This window comes from Diachasma alloeum, unplaced genomic scaffold (genome assembly GCF_001412515.2).
Source record: "Diachasma alloeum isolate Michigan unplaced genomic scaffold, Dall2.0 Dall_scaffold_00316, whole genome shotgun sequence".
NCBI classification, from domain to species: domain Eukaryota; kingdom Metazoa; phylum Arthropoda; class Insecta; order Hymenoptera; family Braconidae; genus Diachasma; species Diachasma alloeum.
The window spans coordinates 1,025,454-1,043,719 of record NW_021680455.1 but is presented as its reverse complement, the minus strand read 5'-3'; the positions used below and the strand labels follow the sequence as shown (position 1 = coordinate 1,043,719).

At 36.7% G+C, this 18,266-nt stretch overlaps 1 protein-coding gene across 3 annotated transcripts; it reads left to right on the top strand.

Annotated features, from left to right (window-relative positions):
• On the top strand, positions 1–18,266 carry LOC107040098 (sterol regulatory element-binding protein cleavage-activating protein). 3 transcript variants are annotated; one of them, XM_015260043.1, is made up of 10 exons: positions 1–359; positions 4,693–4,871; positions 4,968–5,201; positions 7,224–7,556; positions 8,104–9,187; positions 10,664–10,937; positions 11,833–13,216; positions 13,975–14,114; positions 14,402–14,613; positions 14,985–18,266. In XM_015260043.1, exons 2-10 carry the CDS (start codon positions 4,756–4,758, stop codon positions 15,162–15,164), a joined length of 3,957 nt encoding a protein of 1,318 aa, XP_015115529.1. In that variant the 5' UTR covers positions 1–359; positions 4,693–4,755; the 3' UTR covers positions 15,165–18,266. The 3 variants fall into 3 exon arrangements, with proteins under 3 accessions (XP_015115529.1, XP_015115531.1, XP_015115530.1); XM_015260045.1 differs by lacking the exon at positions 1–359 and adding an exon at positions 504–851; XM_015260044.2 differs by lacking the exon at positions 1–359 and having other exon boundaries at positions 4,358–4,871.

Sequence of the window (18,266 nt, the reverse complement as noted above, 5' to 3'; positions counted from 1 at the left end):
AACCGGCCAGTGCACTCGTGGAGTCGTGCGTGAGAGTGTCTCTCTCTCTTTCTCTCTCTCTCTCTCTCGATTAAAATACAGCATAAAACCTTGGATCTAGTGCACATCGAGGAGCGATCAAAAAACTGTAATGAATTGTCTCAATGTTTTTTTGTTTCTCCGTTAAGTGATATGACTCGGGAAAACGTGTAAACAGTCGTGTTTTGATGGGTTTTCAATAAGTGAAGTGGAGTGAAAAAAATCTAACCGCATGTTTCGTGAACACGTGGGCAATTATATCAGGAGTGATTGGGAATAGTGATAAAACGTGAACTATCGGAGATTAAATTGCGTTGGAAAACGTGGAATTCACGGCAAGGGTAATGCATACGTATTAAACATAACCTTAAAATTGTATTTGATGATGTTATTGAGTTCATTACGACGTAATTTTGTCGGCAGTGATTGATTCATTTGGTTCTTTTGTTATTCGGGGATCATCTGATTGTTTATTTCGGGGGGATTGTTTGTCAGAAAATCGGGGGCTTTTTGCGTGAATTAAATAAACACGTTGCGTCATCTCGGTTATTATTGGAGTAGAAAATTTTTGGAGCGGTTTTTGTGATTTGTTTATGCCAGGGAGGAGACTTGATCTGGTATTTGCGAGGGGTTAATGGAAAGATGTGGGTGATGAGAGAATTGAAGATGGTCTGGGGTTTTATCAATTGATTTGACGGCTTGTGCGATTGTGATTTTATTAGCCAGTGCTCACGGCGGCCTTGTCGCTAATTTTATTCGTGATTCGTTTAAGGGTCATCTTGGTTCTTTTTATTTTATTTAGTTGGGGAGAGTGCAGTTGATCGTGATATGAGGTATCTTGTTTTGTTAGTTTTCGTGTTTTTGGTGGGGCGGGGAGGGGAGAGAGAGTTGTCTTTGTATGGATTGTTTAATGGGAATTGTTTCGGTGATGAGTGGTGTTAGGAAGAAACTGATGGGAATGTTTTTTGTGGGGAATTTTGCCAGCTATAGAAAAGGTTCTTTGAGATTTTTTGATAAAATGAGTAGTTTTAGAGATTTTTGCAGAATAATCGAGACATTGGTTTTGTATTTTTTGAAGAGATGACGATGGAGGATTCTTTATATTAGAATTTTCATGGTAACGCGTGACAGTAGGGATGGCAATCACGAGGTCTTTTTGGAGCTCATAAAATTCTTCGCCAAAAAGATATTTTATTTATTTATTTATTTATTTACGTGTTTCAACACGAACCCTACAGCCGAAGCTAATAGCAGGATTCATTACAAACCAGATAAAATGTCGCATACATTAAAGATAAAATAAATAACTATAAATTGTATTTTTTGAAGAGATCAGCAGGTCCAAGATGGCATGCACATATGCAGCGGTATTTATAGTAACGCTTTTACGAGATCATACGCTTTTTCAATAATTACTGTGATTGAGTCATTAACAATGTTGGTACTTGGAAATCTTTTTACAAGGAGGTTCACACCAACAGCCGCATTAAACACTGGTGAGGATAATTCGAGATTAGTATCCGGAAAGGGGAGGTACATGGGTGGCACAAATCTGAGATCGCGTAGAGGAATATTGATGGGGACTAACCCCAGAAGATACGAACAATCAATGTTGCCCCTGATCAGCTTGACTAGAAATAAGATCGCAGTGTACATCCTCCTCTGTTCAAGAGTTAAATATTCAAACCGAGAACAGAGCCGATATTTTGATTTTTTTACTTTAAAGCCACTGGTTCAGAAGATATTCGAGAATTAATCTTCATGTGATTTTGTTGTGTGTTGTGTTCTCTTGGAATTTGGATGGGGATATAACAGTCGATAATAATATTTAGGTAGTCAATGGATGTGTGATTTCAAGGGAAATGTCTGAGGACGATTTATATGAGAAATTTTGTTGGCCACAAAAGAGGTCTTTTGAGATTTTTTGATAAACTCACTAGTTTGGAAGATATTTGAGAATTCATCTTCACGTGGACTTCTTTGAAATTTCGTTTTCCGGATTCGTAAATGAGTGAATAATATGGAGGTAATCAGGGTTGAGCGCGTAAATTACCTCGGCGGTTTTTTTACCTTTTTTACATTGCATCGAAAAGCTTGCAATTTTCGGTTACTAGAATGTTTTATTTCATTCCGACTGACGAAGACGCAGTATTGGACACATAAATATCATAAAAAGAAGTGTATTATGCCCCGAAAACAGATAAACCGCGAATTTTATCTTCACTTTGTTCGTTCAGAACGCGATTCTCGGCAGTTGGAGCGTAAAATATTATTTTATGTTCCTGGGACCGTAAATCCGCGATTCTAACCTCAATTCCCTCGGATAAATCGCGGTTTCCGGACCCAGAGACATAAAATATTGTATGTCACGCGGCGATAAAACTATTTCTTGACTCATGTGATTAAAATCCTCGCCTTCGGCTCGGATTATAAAGTCACATTCATTCGCCAGAAAATACTTTTATCGGCTGTTGACATAATGTACTATTACGTCACGTGGTACAATTCACGGCATTTTAAGAAACTTAAAAACGTGAGCCTCACACCTCATAAAGAGTGAATTTCACGAGAGACAAACCCTGCAAAAGACCAAAGTCACAAGTCATCTCCATTGTGAGAAAGTCAATCTCACTTTATTATTTGGAGCCCCGGAAAAGCCCAGTTGCATCTGAGAAGAACCATTTTGTTCTGAAGAGTTCAAAAAATCTACCAAAGACAATTGAATTAGTTTTGTCGTTTAAGAATGCTGAACGAAACAAGTTAATGTCAAGACAAAAGACGATGACGCGACTAATTCCATAGAGATCAATAAATAATCAGATTGACCCTTGTAAAATTCACCCCTTACACGGTATGACCCTTACGAATTTTAAGAAACTCAAAAACGTGATCCTCACACCTCATAAAGAGTAAATTTCACAAGGNGTTTCCGGACCCAGAGACATAAAATATTGTATGTCACGCGGCGATAAAACTATTTCTTGACTCATGTGATTAAAATCCTCGCCTTCGGCTCGGATTATAAAGTCACATTCATTCGCCAGAAAATACTTTTATCGGCTGTTGACATAATGTACTATTACGTCACGTGGTACAATTCACGGCATTTTAAGAAACTTAAAAACGTGAGCCTCACACCTCATAAAGAGTGAATTTCACGAGAGACAAACCCTGCAAAAGACCAAAGTCACAAGTCATCTCCATTGTGAGAAAGTCAATCTCACTTTATTATTTGGAGCCCCGGAAAAGCCCAGTTGCATCTGAGAAGAACCATTTTGTTCTGAAGAGTTCAAAAAATCTACCAAAGACAATTGAATTAGTTTTGTCGTTTAAGAATGCTGAACGAAACAAGTTAATGTCAAGACAAAAGACGATGACGCGACTAATTCCATAGAGATCAATAAATAATCAGATTGACCCTTGTAAAATTCACCCCTTGCACGGTATGACCCTTACGAATTTTAAGAAACTCAAAAACGTGATCCTCACACCTCATAAAGAGTAAATTTCACAAGGGACAAACCCTGCAAAAGACCAAAGTCACAAGTCATCTCCATTGTGAGAAAGTCAATCTCATTATCTATTGAGCTTTATTGGGTGCTCCACTTTATTATTTGGAGACCCGGAAAAGCCCAGTTGGACCTGAGAAGAACCATTTTGTTCTGAAGAATTCAAAGAAGCTACCAAAGACAATTGAATTAGTTTTGTCATTTAAGAATGCTAAACGAAACAAGTTAATGTCAAGACAAAAGACGATGACGCGACTAATTCCATAGAGATCAATAAATAATCAGATTGACCCTTGTAAAATTCACCCCTTGCACGGTATGACCCTTACGAGGTGTGACCCTCGAGACGTACGATCCTGGCGAGGTATGAACCTCGTGATTTATCACCCTTGTAAGGTATAATCTTCGCGAAGCTTCACGGTTTACGATAAAAGGTAATGTCGGCTGGTTTGTTACATTTTTTATATTTATTACGTAAATGACGGGTTTTTAACAATGTCTTGTAATCAACTGCGGTTATCGGCAGATGCCCAACCCGGGAGGTCGTCAATAGGAGTAATTAGACTAGTGTTTGAATATCGTTGTGTCAATAGGCATCATAATGAAATAAAAAATAGTAGGATTGCAAAGTTGATAGGAGAAGAGTAAAAAAGAGAATTGCCGTCAACTTGGAAATGTGCAAATCTTCATTAACACTTCTGATTCGAAGGAAGACGAACGGAATTCAATAAAGGCCTTTTTGTGCGGAAAAATCTCGCTCAAATAGAAATGAACTTGTATCATTCATTGAATTATCTATTTTTTATTTATGAACATTCAAGTCTCGTCAAGAAATAACCATGCATGATTTCGATGAATGATGAACAAAAAATACAAGCGCAAAATGAACAATAAAAATATAATTAAATTCTGAAAAAATTCCTAAAACCCCATTGTTCCCTCATTGAGATTCCGTACGCAATTCTCGATGCATTATACCACGTTTCTGATGCTAATAGCGCGGAAAAAGATGACGAATTATAAAGTAAAAATAGGCAACGAGATGGGAAGAATCATTCACTGTTTCATAATTCGCATTTATTCAGTTCATTCAATTCGATAATAAAAACCAGGTCCATAGTATCCATCAACAAACTACATTAACCATTTTCATGAATATTTTTAGTTAATGATAACCAATGCATTCTGAATGAAACAAGCAATGTTAACGAGGTAGCCTTGAGGTGAAATGTCCCGAAGCCTGCCAGATAGAGTGGCAGGGGTGTATTATGCCCATGGCCTCTTCTGCTCGTCACATCCAATTGCAGTTCTTTCACTGGCAATTACAATCGTTATACTATGTTGGTGAGTTTAACTCAAATATCTAATGCTTCATAAAACGTTGTACGTGAGGTAGAAGATTTATGAATTTATACATGTGTATTTGTTTTTTTTTCTCAGTTATCCACTTGTAAATCTTCCTATGCCTGGGAATGCCCCAAGGACAGTGATAAATCAAACAATTTTTCTTTGCAATGGTACTGAGACTTCGTCACTTTATGTTCAGCAAGTTGTTCTGAGAACTGGAGTTGTACCATGGACCAACGATCTTGCCTTGTCCGATGCCTTTCGAGGACCTCTCTACGAGGTCTTCAATCTTTTGGAGATTATACAGAATTATCAGGATCAAGAGACGTAAGAATGAAAGTTTTGGCTGGCGAGGAGTTTCCCTTTCATTGTGACCTTTTTCCTGTCAGATTCGATAGCCTTTTTTCAGTTAATTGTTTATAATCATTCTCATTGCGAAAAACAATACGACCAGTGAGGATCATATGTCTCAATTTATCAGATGTTAAATGTTTATACTACAATAAATGATATGCTCATGCTCAAATTCCTATGCTCACTGAATAAGATTTCGATCATAGTTACAGCTTAATTCCTTCTAGAACACACTTTAGAGTGTGAATTCCTGGAATTCGATGTTTGTTTTCCATTTTGGTTTTTTTAGATTTTGATGGTACACAATTCGATGATGATTCGAGTTCTACTTCTGTTTTTGTGCTATCGATTAAGATTTATGATATTGATTTAAGATGCTAGCGCCACCTGATGTCCTTCCATTATGCCCTTTCTCCTGCCAGATTCGATAGGCCTTTTTTCAAGCGATTGTTTATAGGCATTCTCATCGCAAAAATCAATACGGCCGGTGAGAATCATATGTTCGAATTTATCAGATGTTAAATTTTCATAGTACAATATATGATTTGCTCATGCTGAAATTCCTGTGCTCACTGAATAAGATTTCAGTCATAATTACAATTCATAACACACTTTATTGTGAATTTCCGGAATTCAATGTTTGTTGATACTCTGGTAAAAGTGCGTGCCCATACTAGTTTCAATTTTTAGTTAGTTCACACGGTAATTCAATTAATCTGTTGTTCATCTCGTCAATATAACTTTGTGCCAAATTAAAAATTAAAACTTGATTTGGAATATTGAGCCACAGCTTCTTTTTATTCATATCAGAAATTTTGTTTTTGAATATTAATATTATTTGTTCAAAGTGAAAAAATTCAATCATCATTTTCACTATATTGCATTAAGATTCTCCTATCCTTAAGGTAAAAAATGTGAGATAATCTCATAATTCTAGCTAGTAATTCTAATCAACTTTGTTCGAAGACAACCTTAGTAAACGCAGTATTAATACTCCGTTGGTCGCGCCGTAAGTGCCGCGTCGCACCAGCATAAATCGACATAATGATAAATTTGAAAGATCTAAGAGAAATCCGAAAAAAATAAAGAGTGATCTAGATCGTATACTTGAAGAAGTCCCGTGAGATTTTTTATACTCAGTGCTACCCTTAATTATATGTTCAAGCTCAAAGTCGCCATGTTTTTCTGAAAATTCGCCTTATACACGGTACACGGCCCGGAGTTTTGGAATACAAATTTGAATATTTAACTACTTATGAAATTGTTGGGGGATATTTTCATTGATAGGGCTTCTAGATTCTTCAGAATAAGATGGCCAATTTTTTCAAATTTTTCTGTGGCTTTACTGCCGTGTAATTTAAAAAATCGGGATAAGTGCGGCGCGGCGCTCATAGCGCAACCAATGGGAGTGTTAAGAAACCGCCTTTTTTTCATTCGTTTGAAATATCCGCCATGTTCGAGTTCTAATTTTCGATTCTAGATAGTGCCAATTCTGTTTTTTTAAAGATCCATTCCGATCGTCGGGAAATATCTGTCGTAGTGTATAAAATTATTTAGGAATAAAGTCTGAACATACCGCCATCATCGCTCATTATTGCGACGGTTTGATGACTAAATAATGAATAATTGAAGAAATAAAAAAAAAGTCACTGACTTTTCCAAATATCTCAGAAGTGAATAGATTGGGAAAAAATTTCAAAGGACCCTTTTCTAAATCATGAAATTTGTTGCAAATAAATGTATTTCATTTCTCTTTAAGATCATCATGGCGATAATTTACTTATTACAAGCAACATGTGAAAAATTGAAGTTAATATCTCTGAAACTGAAAGAATACAAGAATAATAATAAGAAGCGATTTCATAGACGCCTCACTGAAAGGCTCTAAACCCCTTCCATTCGACGATGTTATGAAAATAAACTGAAAAGAGAGTAAAATATTTACAAAATAAAACATTTTAAAACTAACTCATCACATCCTGTTTTCAATTAAAGGTTAAAAACTCTCGGCCAAGTATGTTTACACATAGAGGCGGTAAAAAAACGCAGTGCAAATGCAAAACAGCCGGAGATACTTCCTGAGTACAACTGTTTAATTCTGTCACCGGCAAATCTCTGGCAACAGAGCATCGAGTTATTCAATCAGGACAATGACGTAATTGGCACGATATTCTCATACCAAAATCTTCAGAAGGGGAAAATAAGCCTTGCTGAGATGCTATTCGGTATGAATCTCAAGGAAACCGGTGTCAAACGGTATCCAGTGCGTGTGAGACAGAGAATACTCCAATACGCAGTTACCATATTCCTCAAGGAGTACGATCCTAGGTAAATATGAGGACGACAACGTGTTGAGCAAATATTTATGGTTGGAAGAGTAAATCAACAATGAGATAATATGAAATTCTAATTTAGAAGAATCATTATTAAAATTTAAGGAGGAAAAAGATGATAAACCATTCTATTTCACAATTTCAAGTGATTAAATCAATTTTTTGCATCAGTTCACAGATTAATTCATCAATTCCATTCGATAAATTATTTTGATCAATCAAATTTCAAGTTTCTAGTGCATTTGAATGTCGACAGACATTTTGCATAAATTGAAAACAAATCTGCGAATTACTGAATCCATCTCTATTCTCTCCACATAAAAAATACATGAAAAAAAAAATCCTAAATTAATTGATAAAAATTAGCAATCACTTCGACAGTCAATAATTGCTCCTGAAAATTCTACCACTATTAATTTAATTGTCAATTATCTCTCAATGCTGATTACCAAAAGCATAATTCCACCAATTTTTAAAGAACATTTGAAAAAAACTACTGAAACCAATTAACAATTATTAAGAAAACATTCTCTCCTCTCCAGATTCATCGAAGGATTAAAAACCAGGTTGACAACCTACTACTCCCTCCACCAGCCCCAGAAAACTGAGAGCCCCCAGCAGTCCGACGAGACCCTGCACATCTTCTACCCAGGTGAATTCAACTACAACGACTTCTTTCCCCTGATGATGACGTTCTTCGCCCTCTTCGTGTACGTCTACTTCTCAGTGAGAAAGATCGAACTGGTGAAATCGAAGATCGGGGTTGCCTTCAGTGCCACTGTCACCGTGATATCATCCCTATCGATGACAGTTGGTGTCTGTTTCTTCTTCGGACTGACCCTGAGCCTGAGTGGCAAGGAGATCTTCCCCTATTTGGTGGTGATAGTGGGTCTCGAGAATGTTCTAGTTCTCACAAAGAGTGTGGTGAGCACCCCAGCCCACCTGGACGTGAAAATCCGAGTGGCCCAGGGTCTCTCCAAGGAGGGCTGGTCCATAACGAAGAATCTCCTCACAGAAGTGACGATTTTAACAATAGGACTGTTCACCTTTGTCCCAGCAATCCAGGAGTTCTGTATTTTTGCTATTGTCGGTCTTCTGAATGACTTCTTCCTCCAAATGGTCTTCTTCTCAACGATCCTGGCCATGGACATTCGAAGAATGGAGCTGTCCAGTGAAAATTCACGATTTCAATTCACTCATATTGCTGCAACGAGAAAGCAGTTCACAACGACTGTGCCGAACAAAAAACCCAATTTCTTCAGGTCAAAGTCTCATCCCAGGCTCAATGGGATGACGGGACCGACTAATGTCATTGCTCCAACTAGTCAGAATACTCAGACTTTGGTGAAGATACCGAAGAGGCTGAGGCTCGTCCATTTCTGGGCGAGAACTAGGATCTTTCAGAGGGCCTTCATGGTGTGGATGGTCGTGTGGATCAGCATGATTATTTATAACTCGGGGATCATCGAACATTTGATTCATCTCAGTGACACCTTGAAACCTGATAGCGAGATTGAGAGCTATACGGTTGATAGACCGCAGACTTTGAAGAGTTATGTCGAGTTTAAGACGCTGAAACCAGTTGTTGTTACTACTTCTACGAGTGCGCCTAGTATTGTTGATGAGGTGAGTGGGGATGTAGGAGAGATGAGGGCGTAGAATTTGTGGAAAAATATTTTTCATTTTGTGACCCGAAGGGAGACAAAAGGGATTACTTATTGTAATGATCCCGAAAATCGAATCTGGAATTTCCGTGATTCCCTCATACCTCGTGATCTTTAGAATCATGCTGATACGTTTCCGAAGACATGTCTATGTGTGTGTCCAATAATATCCTGAACATCCTTGTCCTTATCGGACTACAAATGCCAAATATGTTCCGGAAGCTAATATCAAAAAATTGAATTTCAACACTTGAATGTAAGATGATTGAATAATTTATCACTTTCTTGCTCTCAACGCTCCAGAAAAAATTCAAACCGTAGTTTTTCCCTTTTCATATCGCCTATCCATAGTTAAATAACTAGCTTCCAGAAAATGTGCAAGAAGTAACGTCAAAATGAAGTAAAAAAAGTTGTTGACTTCTTGTAATATTCATGAGTCATGATGTTTGTCGTCAGAATTGTGATGACAAGATTAAGAACGTCATTCGGTATGCAAGCTTTTGAATAGAGAGAGGAAAAATTTGAGTGGATGGTTAGTCTGAAGTAGCAGAACGATTCCATCGTTTATTTTGGAATCGTTTTTTAGAATTGTTTTTTATTATTTTTAATGTCCCTTGATATTTTCTCCTAGCGCACTGTTAAAAAAGGATTTGAAATTTCATGGACAGTTGATTAGTAATTTTCGTAAAAGTGAAATTGGATTTAATTCAGGGGGAAAAATTTACCAAAAATTTGATTAATTCAAAGTTTTTGAGCAGCAAGAAGCCAATAATTCCCCAATTCACTTAAATTTTAAATTAAAACATCAAATTTGAAACTCTCAACTGAAATTCAGAGTTTCAAATGATTTTTCCATCAAATTTTGAATTTTCAATAATAAACTTCCTCGATATTTCAGTGGCACTATAATGTAATTTTTAAAATTTTTTAAATTTTTTTTAATCGTTATTTTACATCGCTTCGATCCGGTTAGGGTATACTGCGATGATGATCAAGACTTTAAATGGTTAGATCGCACCATTCTACCCGGCCGGGATTTGAACTCGGAACCTTTCGCATGTGAGTCAACGAACTTACCCACTGCGCCAAGCCACGGGACAAATCATCCAAATATTTCTAACAGTGATACCACTCATTGTCTGAATAATTAAACAAAAAATATAGTAAAATTTTATGAAATACGACATCTCTGCTAATCGCATAACTATTTCCGGTATGAATATATTGACAAGAGATCGTCAAGAGATTTTTTTTTCGTACATTGTAAAATTCTGTGAAAAAAGATCTCTTGACCTTACACTTAAAATCCCTCTCGATATTCGTGAAATATTCAATCTCAAATATTTGAAATTCAAAGGAAGTTTTATCTCATTTCTCTGCATCTAATTACTCATGCGTTATTGTAGCTCTGAGTTTAATGAATTCTCACATTTTACAGCTCCCCAATCCAAATAATATTACCGAAGAGCTGAAGAAACTCCGTCCAGTAGACTTTCCACCATGGAATCGCCTTTCTTTATACCACTGGTCTTCTATCCTCATGATGTACAATATCTCAACAGCCGGTGAACAAATAACAATTCTCCCAACTATAAAAATATCCCACCCAGTGAATCCCCAATTATCACGACAAATCAGCAATCCAAATGATGTGCAGCATTTTCAATGGCAGAGCTTGGCAACAGCTGCCCTTGATCCCCTGGACTTTTCAGGTATGCTTGACGCACTTACATGATTTATTCAGTATATTTCAAAAACACTGACATCAATGAAAAATTATTAGAAGAAATATTCAGTGAGGAGAAATCATTAGTTGAAAGGTAGAGGAGAGGAGACTGCTGTGAATGGTTTAGTTAGTTTCACTTAAGAATATCTTAGAAACGCAGGAGTTTGACAAAAATTTATCAAGATTTTGTGAGCTATAATAACAGTTTATCGATATTTTTTGTTAGATCTGATAATTTAAAAGATATTTGAAAGATTATTCGTGGGAATTTTTTAATTCATCTGATTTTTTTTTCTCGAATTTGCTTTTTAGTTTATTCTGTAAATATCTCAGGAATGAATGAGTTCAGAAGTCAACTTTGAGAGTACTTTTTTCTAGAAAATTTATTTTTTTACGAAAAAAGTGTTCCAACATTTTCTTCCGCAACCACTCGTCACCAAGATACTTGCAAAATAATTTGCATTGGATTCTCATTCTCTAATCCCACCTATTCCTGAAGTATATGCTTAATAATCAGAATTTAATTTCTCCAATTCACTCCCTTGAGGACGAAAATTCCCAATTAACTCCAATTTTCCTGAATTAATCATCATAAAATAATTGACTTGAAATGTAGTTTCCATTCACTTTTTCCTGAAACTTTGACCTTTCAATGACGAAATTCCTCTAAATTTGAGTGTCTCTATGTGATAAAAATTATCATCCCACGCGTGTACCGGAAATTTCAGCCAGAAATCCCTATTTTCACTATTTTCAACAGTGTGTACCACCTATCCTTCTTCCCAATAAACCTCTCAACATCTTCCTCTCTCCCCGCACCCTCCCCAAGCTAAAGTCCGGTTCACCTCACCCTCTGAGGCTCATCTCACCCCTAATTTCAGATATCGAAGTCCCGACCAGATCCGAAGGCCGTGGTTTCAACACAGACACCCCCTTCGTCCCCTCGAGCCCCATGGAGATCTTCCTGGCAGCCCTCCTCTGCCTAATAAGCGTGATAGTAGTCGCCTACACAATGGTGGTTCTCTACCGCTGCATCTGCACGCGAAACTACGCAGAATGGCGAGCAAGCTGGCACCAGCAAGAGAAATCCCAAGACTCCTCCACAGAGCTAGTCCTCGAGGCCCTCCCCATAGTCCTCGAGGGTCACTCCCAGGAGGTCGAGTGCATTGCCACAGACGGCGACACAATAGCCAGCACGTGCCTAGCTGGTCACATAAAAATCTGGGACATCACCACTGGCGACATGCTCGCCCACATCGACCGAAAGAAGTTCTTCAACTCTAGCCAAAGGGACTTGATCAACCCGACTCCTGATAACGAGGAATTAATGTCGGATTACGAGAGTGGATCGCCCCCCTCACGAGGAGAAATGGATAGCACCTCTTTCGGACTTTACTCGTCACCCGGGGGACGACAGAAGTACTCGCCAGGGGGAACACTCCACAGGAGCTCTCAGGGGAGGAAGAGACACTCGATGAACTCGTTGGACTACGACTACCAGATCAACGATTACTCCAGTGACAAGAGGAAGATCTTCACGAGGAACATCAACTCCTTTGAATTTCCCGATCTCAGGCCCTCGATCAACACAAAATTCTCAGCCATGAGGTTTCAACCGAGGCAACAGTGCTATGAGAATGGCTTCGATTTTGGTAATGATTATAAACGATTGTTCGAACAGTTCAGGAGTTCCATTGATGATGTGGACAAGTGTGAGGGAAGTGAAGTGATGAATAATTGTGGGAGACTTGGGAAATTTGAGTTGAATGACAGTGCAACGTCCCTGAGCACTGATAGAACAGTGCAGAGTGTGCAAAATGTTGCGCCAATTTGGTGCATTGATTATCAGGAGAATATTCTTGTAGTGGGGTGTGCCAATGGGGTGCTGGAGTTTTGGGAGGGAAACACTGGGCGGTTCAAGTGTTTCTTCGATGATGGGAGTGGGTTGGGGATATCTTCGGTGAAGATGGTGGGGTGCAGGGTCGTGGCAGCTAAGTTGAATGGGTCGGTGGACTTTTTGGAATTGGAGAGGTACAGTGAGGGGCATCAGATTGATTGGGGCTTCACGTCTGGGAGGAGGACGCATGTGAGGACTGGGAGTGCTGGGTCACCCATGGATATTGGGGGTTCTCCACATGTAGAGGAGGATCTGAGGTGCCTCAAGAAGGGCTCGCACAGGGCGCATCAACAGGCTATCACGGTTCTTGATAGCGAGGGGGGACGAGTGCTTACGGGGAGTCAGGATCACACACTCAAGGTTTTTAGGTGAGTTGCTCTTGATGCTCTTTCATTGTGCCCTTTTTCCTGACGGATTTGATAGTCTTTTTTTCAATTAATTGGGTGTTATCAGTCTCATTGCAAAAAGGAATTGGAAGAAGCTATTAAAGCAGTTCAATTTTTATATTACAGTAAGTGATTTTCTCATGTTCTGATTCCTATGCTGACTGAATAATATTTTAATCATAATGACAATTCAATTGCTTCTTGTCCACACTGTTATGAAGTTTTAGGTAGTTCACACGGTAATTCAATTAAATTATTGTTCATCTCGTGTTTTCCACAGCAAATCCAAAATTAAAACTTAATTTGGAATAGTGAGTCACAGGCTCTTCTTATTCATATGTGAGATACTCTCATAATTCTAGCTATGAATTCTAATCAACTTTGTTCGAAGAAAACCTTAGTAAACCGAATATTTTTTTTATCGTTATTTTACATCGCTTCGACCCGGTTAGGGCATACTGCGATGAGGATCAAGACTTTAAATGGTTAGATCGCACCATTCTACCCGGCCGGGATTTGAACTCGGAACCTTTCAAAAGGGAATATTAAGAAAATAGAATTATTCTATTTTCCCCTGATCCAAATGATTTGGACAATTATAATTCGTTTATTCATCTTTTTCCAAAAGAGAAATTTTCCAAAAGAGATCATAGAATTTCTCATAAAGAGAGTCCTTTAAAAAAATTTTATACCTCTTAATTTCCTCATTTTTATTCCCGTCCTTTGTTTTTTTATTTCAGGCTGGAAGATCAACAGCCACTTTATACTCTTCATGGACACTGTGGTCCCATTTCCTGTCTATTTATCGACAGAATGAGTCCCATGACTTCTGGCAGTGGTTCCCAGGATGGACTTCTCTGTGTCTGGGATTTATTGACAGGTAAAATAAATTCATTTCTCTAACAAAATAATTCATCTATCCTATTTTTCCAGAATCTCAATATCTGTTATGATCCCAAAGGAAAAATTGTCAGGAAATCTTTCTCATACATCATGAAATGTTCTACGAATAAATGATTAATGTTTCTAAATTCCATCTTTCGTCATATATTTACAAAGTAATCTGCAAATATATTCTGTACTTCACCTCTGACCTGTTCATTCAATTTTATTTAATAATTCAGTCCAACGAATTAAAATCAATGTTCTCGTTGTCTCTAATTTTAGGGACGTGCATGTACAGCATACATGCACACGATGGAGCTGTGGCGGCAATAACGTGCTCAGCTTCGTACGTGATAAGCATTGGTACAGACGAGCGTCTCTGCGTTTGGGAACGATTTCAGGGTCATCTACTTCACGCCCTACCGGCTCACAGGGCAGCCTATAGTCTTCAATTAGTCATGCTGACACATCAGTTACTCATAACTAGTAATCAGGTCAGTAAATAACTCAATATAATATCCAAATCATGAAAGAACGACTAAGCAATTTAAAGGAAAACAGCAAAAAATTGTGTTTACCACTGAGAATATTCAATACTTTAACTTTTTCTTTGAAATTCTCATGTGTAGTTGGACATCAGGGCTGGTATTTAACTTTGAAGGTCTAAATTTGATTCTCAACTACAACTCGATTTCATGCAAAAAGAATCAATGGATTTTGTTTAATTTTTTGAAAAACAAATTCATTTTTTAAAATTAAATTTCGGAAAAATCTAATTACATTTACTGAAAAATAAAGTTCTCTCGTTCCTTCCCCTTCTAATTTATAAGAAATAATTTTAATCATTTAATTATTGATTTTGCAGGGTTCTCTCGTCGTTTGGGACGTGAGAACGGGCGAACCAATGAGAGAAGTACGACTAGATCACAAAGACAGTTGTGTTTACGTTAAACAAATGATTGCACTTAGGGACAGCGTCGTTTGCGACTTTGGTCGACAGCTGCGTATAGTCAGATTTCCCTTAGTCTCTGATAAGTTGGACTGAACAATTTTTATCTATATATTTTATTAAAAGAAAGTAAGAAACTACTGTACATAGATCATCCTCAGTGCCCGAATGACTCATTATAAATTTTTTAATACAAGCATTGCTTTGACCCTCTCCTCACCTCTCCTCACCCCAAATATATACACGAAGAAAAAATAATCAACTAAAAATTGTGAGCAAAATTGCTGAAAGGTACCAAAAATATTGATTAGTTATTGCTTCTCAATGGAAGCGTTTTAATCGTTGATTTGATGATCTTGACGATGTCGTAAACTCCAAGATATCACTTTTTTTGAAACTGTGTGAATTTCAGCGCAAAAATCAATTTCTCAAAAATCTTTTTTCTTCATCATCTCAAAGACTAGATGACTGAATTAAATTTTTTTACGTTAAATATTCTTTGCAATAATATCTATCAAATGAAGTCACAATATCTCTACGTGACCAGGGAAAGCTTGATAATAATTGGCGTTTTTCATTTTTTAGATAAAATCGATGAATACACGTTAACTCCCGAAAAAAATGAGATAGGAAGTTGAAATTTTGTGAGATTATAGCTCTTATGGTATTATAGGATGGACTTGCGAAATCGGACAAGTAGTTTAGCAGATATTCAACTTTTTATGCAACTGTTTTGCTCCATATCTTCGAAATCACTGGTCCGTTTTCATTTTTCTTATATTCGCCTTGTTTTCACAGTTGTCCATCAAAACTTCAAATTTTACTGTCCATTTGACGAAAAATACAATTATAAAGGGGATAACTTATCGTTTGCCTCGCATTTTTCTCTTTATTTTCAAATAAAAGTTACCTAGTTTCTACAGTAATTTTTCGCGTTTTTTTCTTCGTGTGCTTCTTTACTTTCCTCTCTTAAATCATCATTATTACTAATTGTCATTGAGCGTGCGATTGTGAGCTGAAGAATGTGATTACGGAATATATGTTGATGAAAATTTAGGTAATTTTAGGCGAACGGCTGTGCAAAATAATGTTGATAGTTTCATCAATGCTTGAAGCCAGATGTATATCATCCATTTGTTTTTAATTCAATTCTCAATTGATGTTGTTGAATTTAATGAGGGGAATGATATTATTGTTCAGGTCCTTGCAGTGATTTTTTTCATTGGAGCGCATGTTGAAATATGAAAAGTGAATGAAAATGTGTGCTTTTTTTCATCCTTTAAACTGGCAAAGAATCTGAATGTTTTGTTTTTTATTCACATTTCATACCAACAATAAAAAAAATACCATGTTAATTTCAATTATGGGATTAGCTCAGAAGACAGGTGCCTTACAGCTAATGTCAGGAGAATTTTTTGAAAATCTGATAAACTGTAGAAAATATTTCTAATTTTTCCTTTTGAATCCACTAGTTTCTGGGATAATTCCATGATTAAAAGCATGAGAAATGTTCACTCGTTAATTTTTGTCTCGTCAATGCAAAATTATTTTTTTTTTCAAGTTATAACTGATATATCATAAATATTTGGTAATGAAGGCTTCGTTGGGTGATTATCAAGAAAAATATATTTGTATACTGCATATTGATAATATACGAGTGAACTTTCGTGAAATTATGAGAAATCGCCCATTTTTAATGTGTCGCTGACTGAAGGCAGATGAATCGTAGGGGAATTTACGGAACAAAACATATTTTTAGACCCATCATCAATAGTGAACTGTAGCTATTGATAACTTCAGGTATCTTATTTTATTGATTATGGAATTATCTCAGGAATGAGAGATTTTGAGGCGAAATATCAGAACAGTGTTTTAATCAGATGTTTTTTGATATTTTCCTCCAAAGTGACTTACTCGTGCGATAATTCCATAGTAAACAAAAATTTCATGTGGAAGAGTTCATGTTCAACTAGTAGAAAATGGAAGAAAATACACCTGGCATCGCTTAATTTATAATTTTGCATTTTTAATATTTGAGAGTGCCTTTATAAAGTCCGTCGCGTTTTTTTTTATTATCATTTCTTGAATTTAATAGTTGAATGGGGAATGGCGAGAATTACACTTCACTCTCAAGTTATTCTTGCGAAATGTCTGGGGGTCAATGAGACGATGAGATTTGTACCAGGACTTTTTTGTAGCATTCAATGACTACAAGAGATTTCTTGATAGAGAGTCGTCGATGTCCCTTGAATTCCAGAATATTATTCACCAACTTCTCTGACGTGTGTAATGTCGACTTTAAGATCAATGTTTATGAATCTTCAAGATATACATTAATAATTGTTAAATCACTTTTTGCAAAGATAATCAGGAGTTTATGAGAACAGAAATTTCTATCTCGATTGGATTCAAAAATATTCATCAAGAATTGTTGTGAACGTGTGACAGTTTGATTTCATGATCTCTTCTTGACAAATATTTTCAAATCCTATTCCCCTTCACTAATTCACTGAATCAAACAAAAGGAAATAATTTGTAGATATATAGTCCACGAACAATTTCATCGTCAGACGATGCGTCTGAATTATTTTTCATACTTGATAATAAATAAAAAGCGATTAAACATTGCGAATGATGACGAGCATGATTGAAGATTTTATATGAATTTAAACAAAACCTAAAATGATATTTTGATAAGGATTAGTTTAAGAGTGTCACGGGGTTCTGTAATTAGTCTTAACGTAATGATTAAGGTATTGAGAATAAATTGTACACTGCATCATGAATGGAAATATATTTTTAAGCGTGTGGCAGCTGATAATCGATGGGAGTAAGAGTTATCTGAAAATCCTTGATGTCGTGGCTGCAGATATGACAAAAATCATTCTGATTTTAGACTGAGTGTAGATTCAAAGATGAGGAAGAGATAATGGAGGAAGGAACGAATTGATAATTGTCATCGATCACTATGTCATCGATACGAGAACATTTTTTTACTGAGAAATGAATGTATTTCGTAGAATTAATATTTTCATCGACCAAAGTGAATGTTGAACGAACGTACTTGAGAAATTATTTGATTATTCATGTTTTTAGGTTTTAATGTTAATCGATTTGTCTAGGAGGACAGTCGGAGTCGACCCGCGTGAATTTTTCTATTTATTAATTTAATAATAAATTTAGATTATTGATCAGTGA

Excerpts from the sequence above, each read along its gene's own strand:
- LOC107040098 (XM_015260043.1), top strand. The coding sequence starts at position 4,756 with ATGTCCCGAAGCCTGCCAGATAGAGTGGCAGGGGTGTATTATGCCCAT. Across the intron at positions 7,557-8,103 it reads CTCAAGGAGTACGATCCTAG|ATTCATCGAAGGATTAAAAA; the intron begins GTAAATATGAGG and ends TCTCCTCTCCAG. Across the intron at positions 14,115-14,401 it reads TGTCTGGGATTTATTGACAG|GGACGTGCATGTACAGCATA; the intron begins GTAAAATAAATT and ends CTCTAATTTTAG.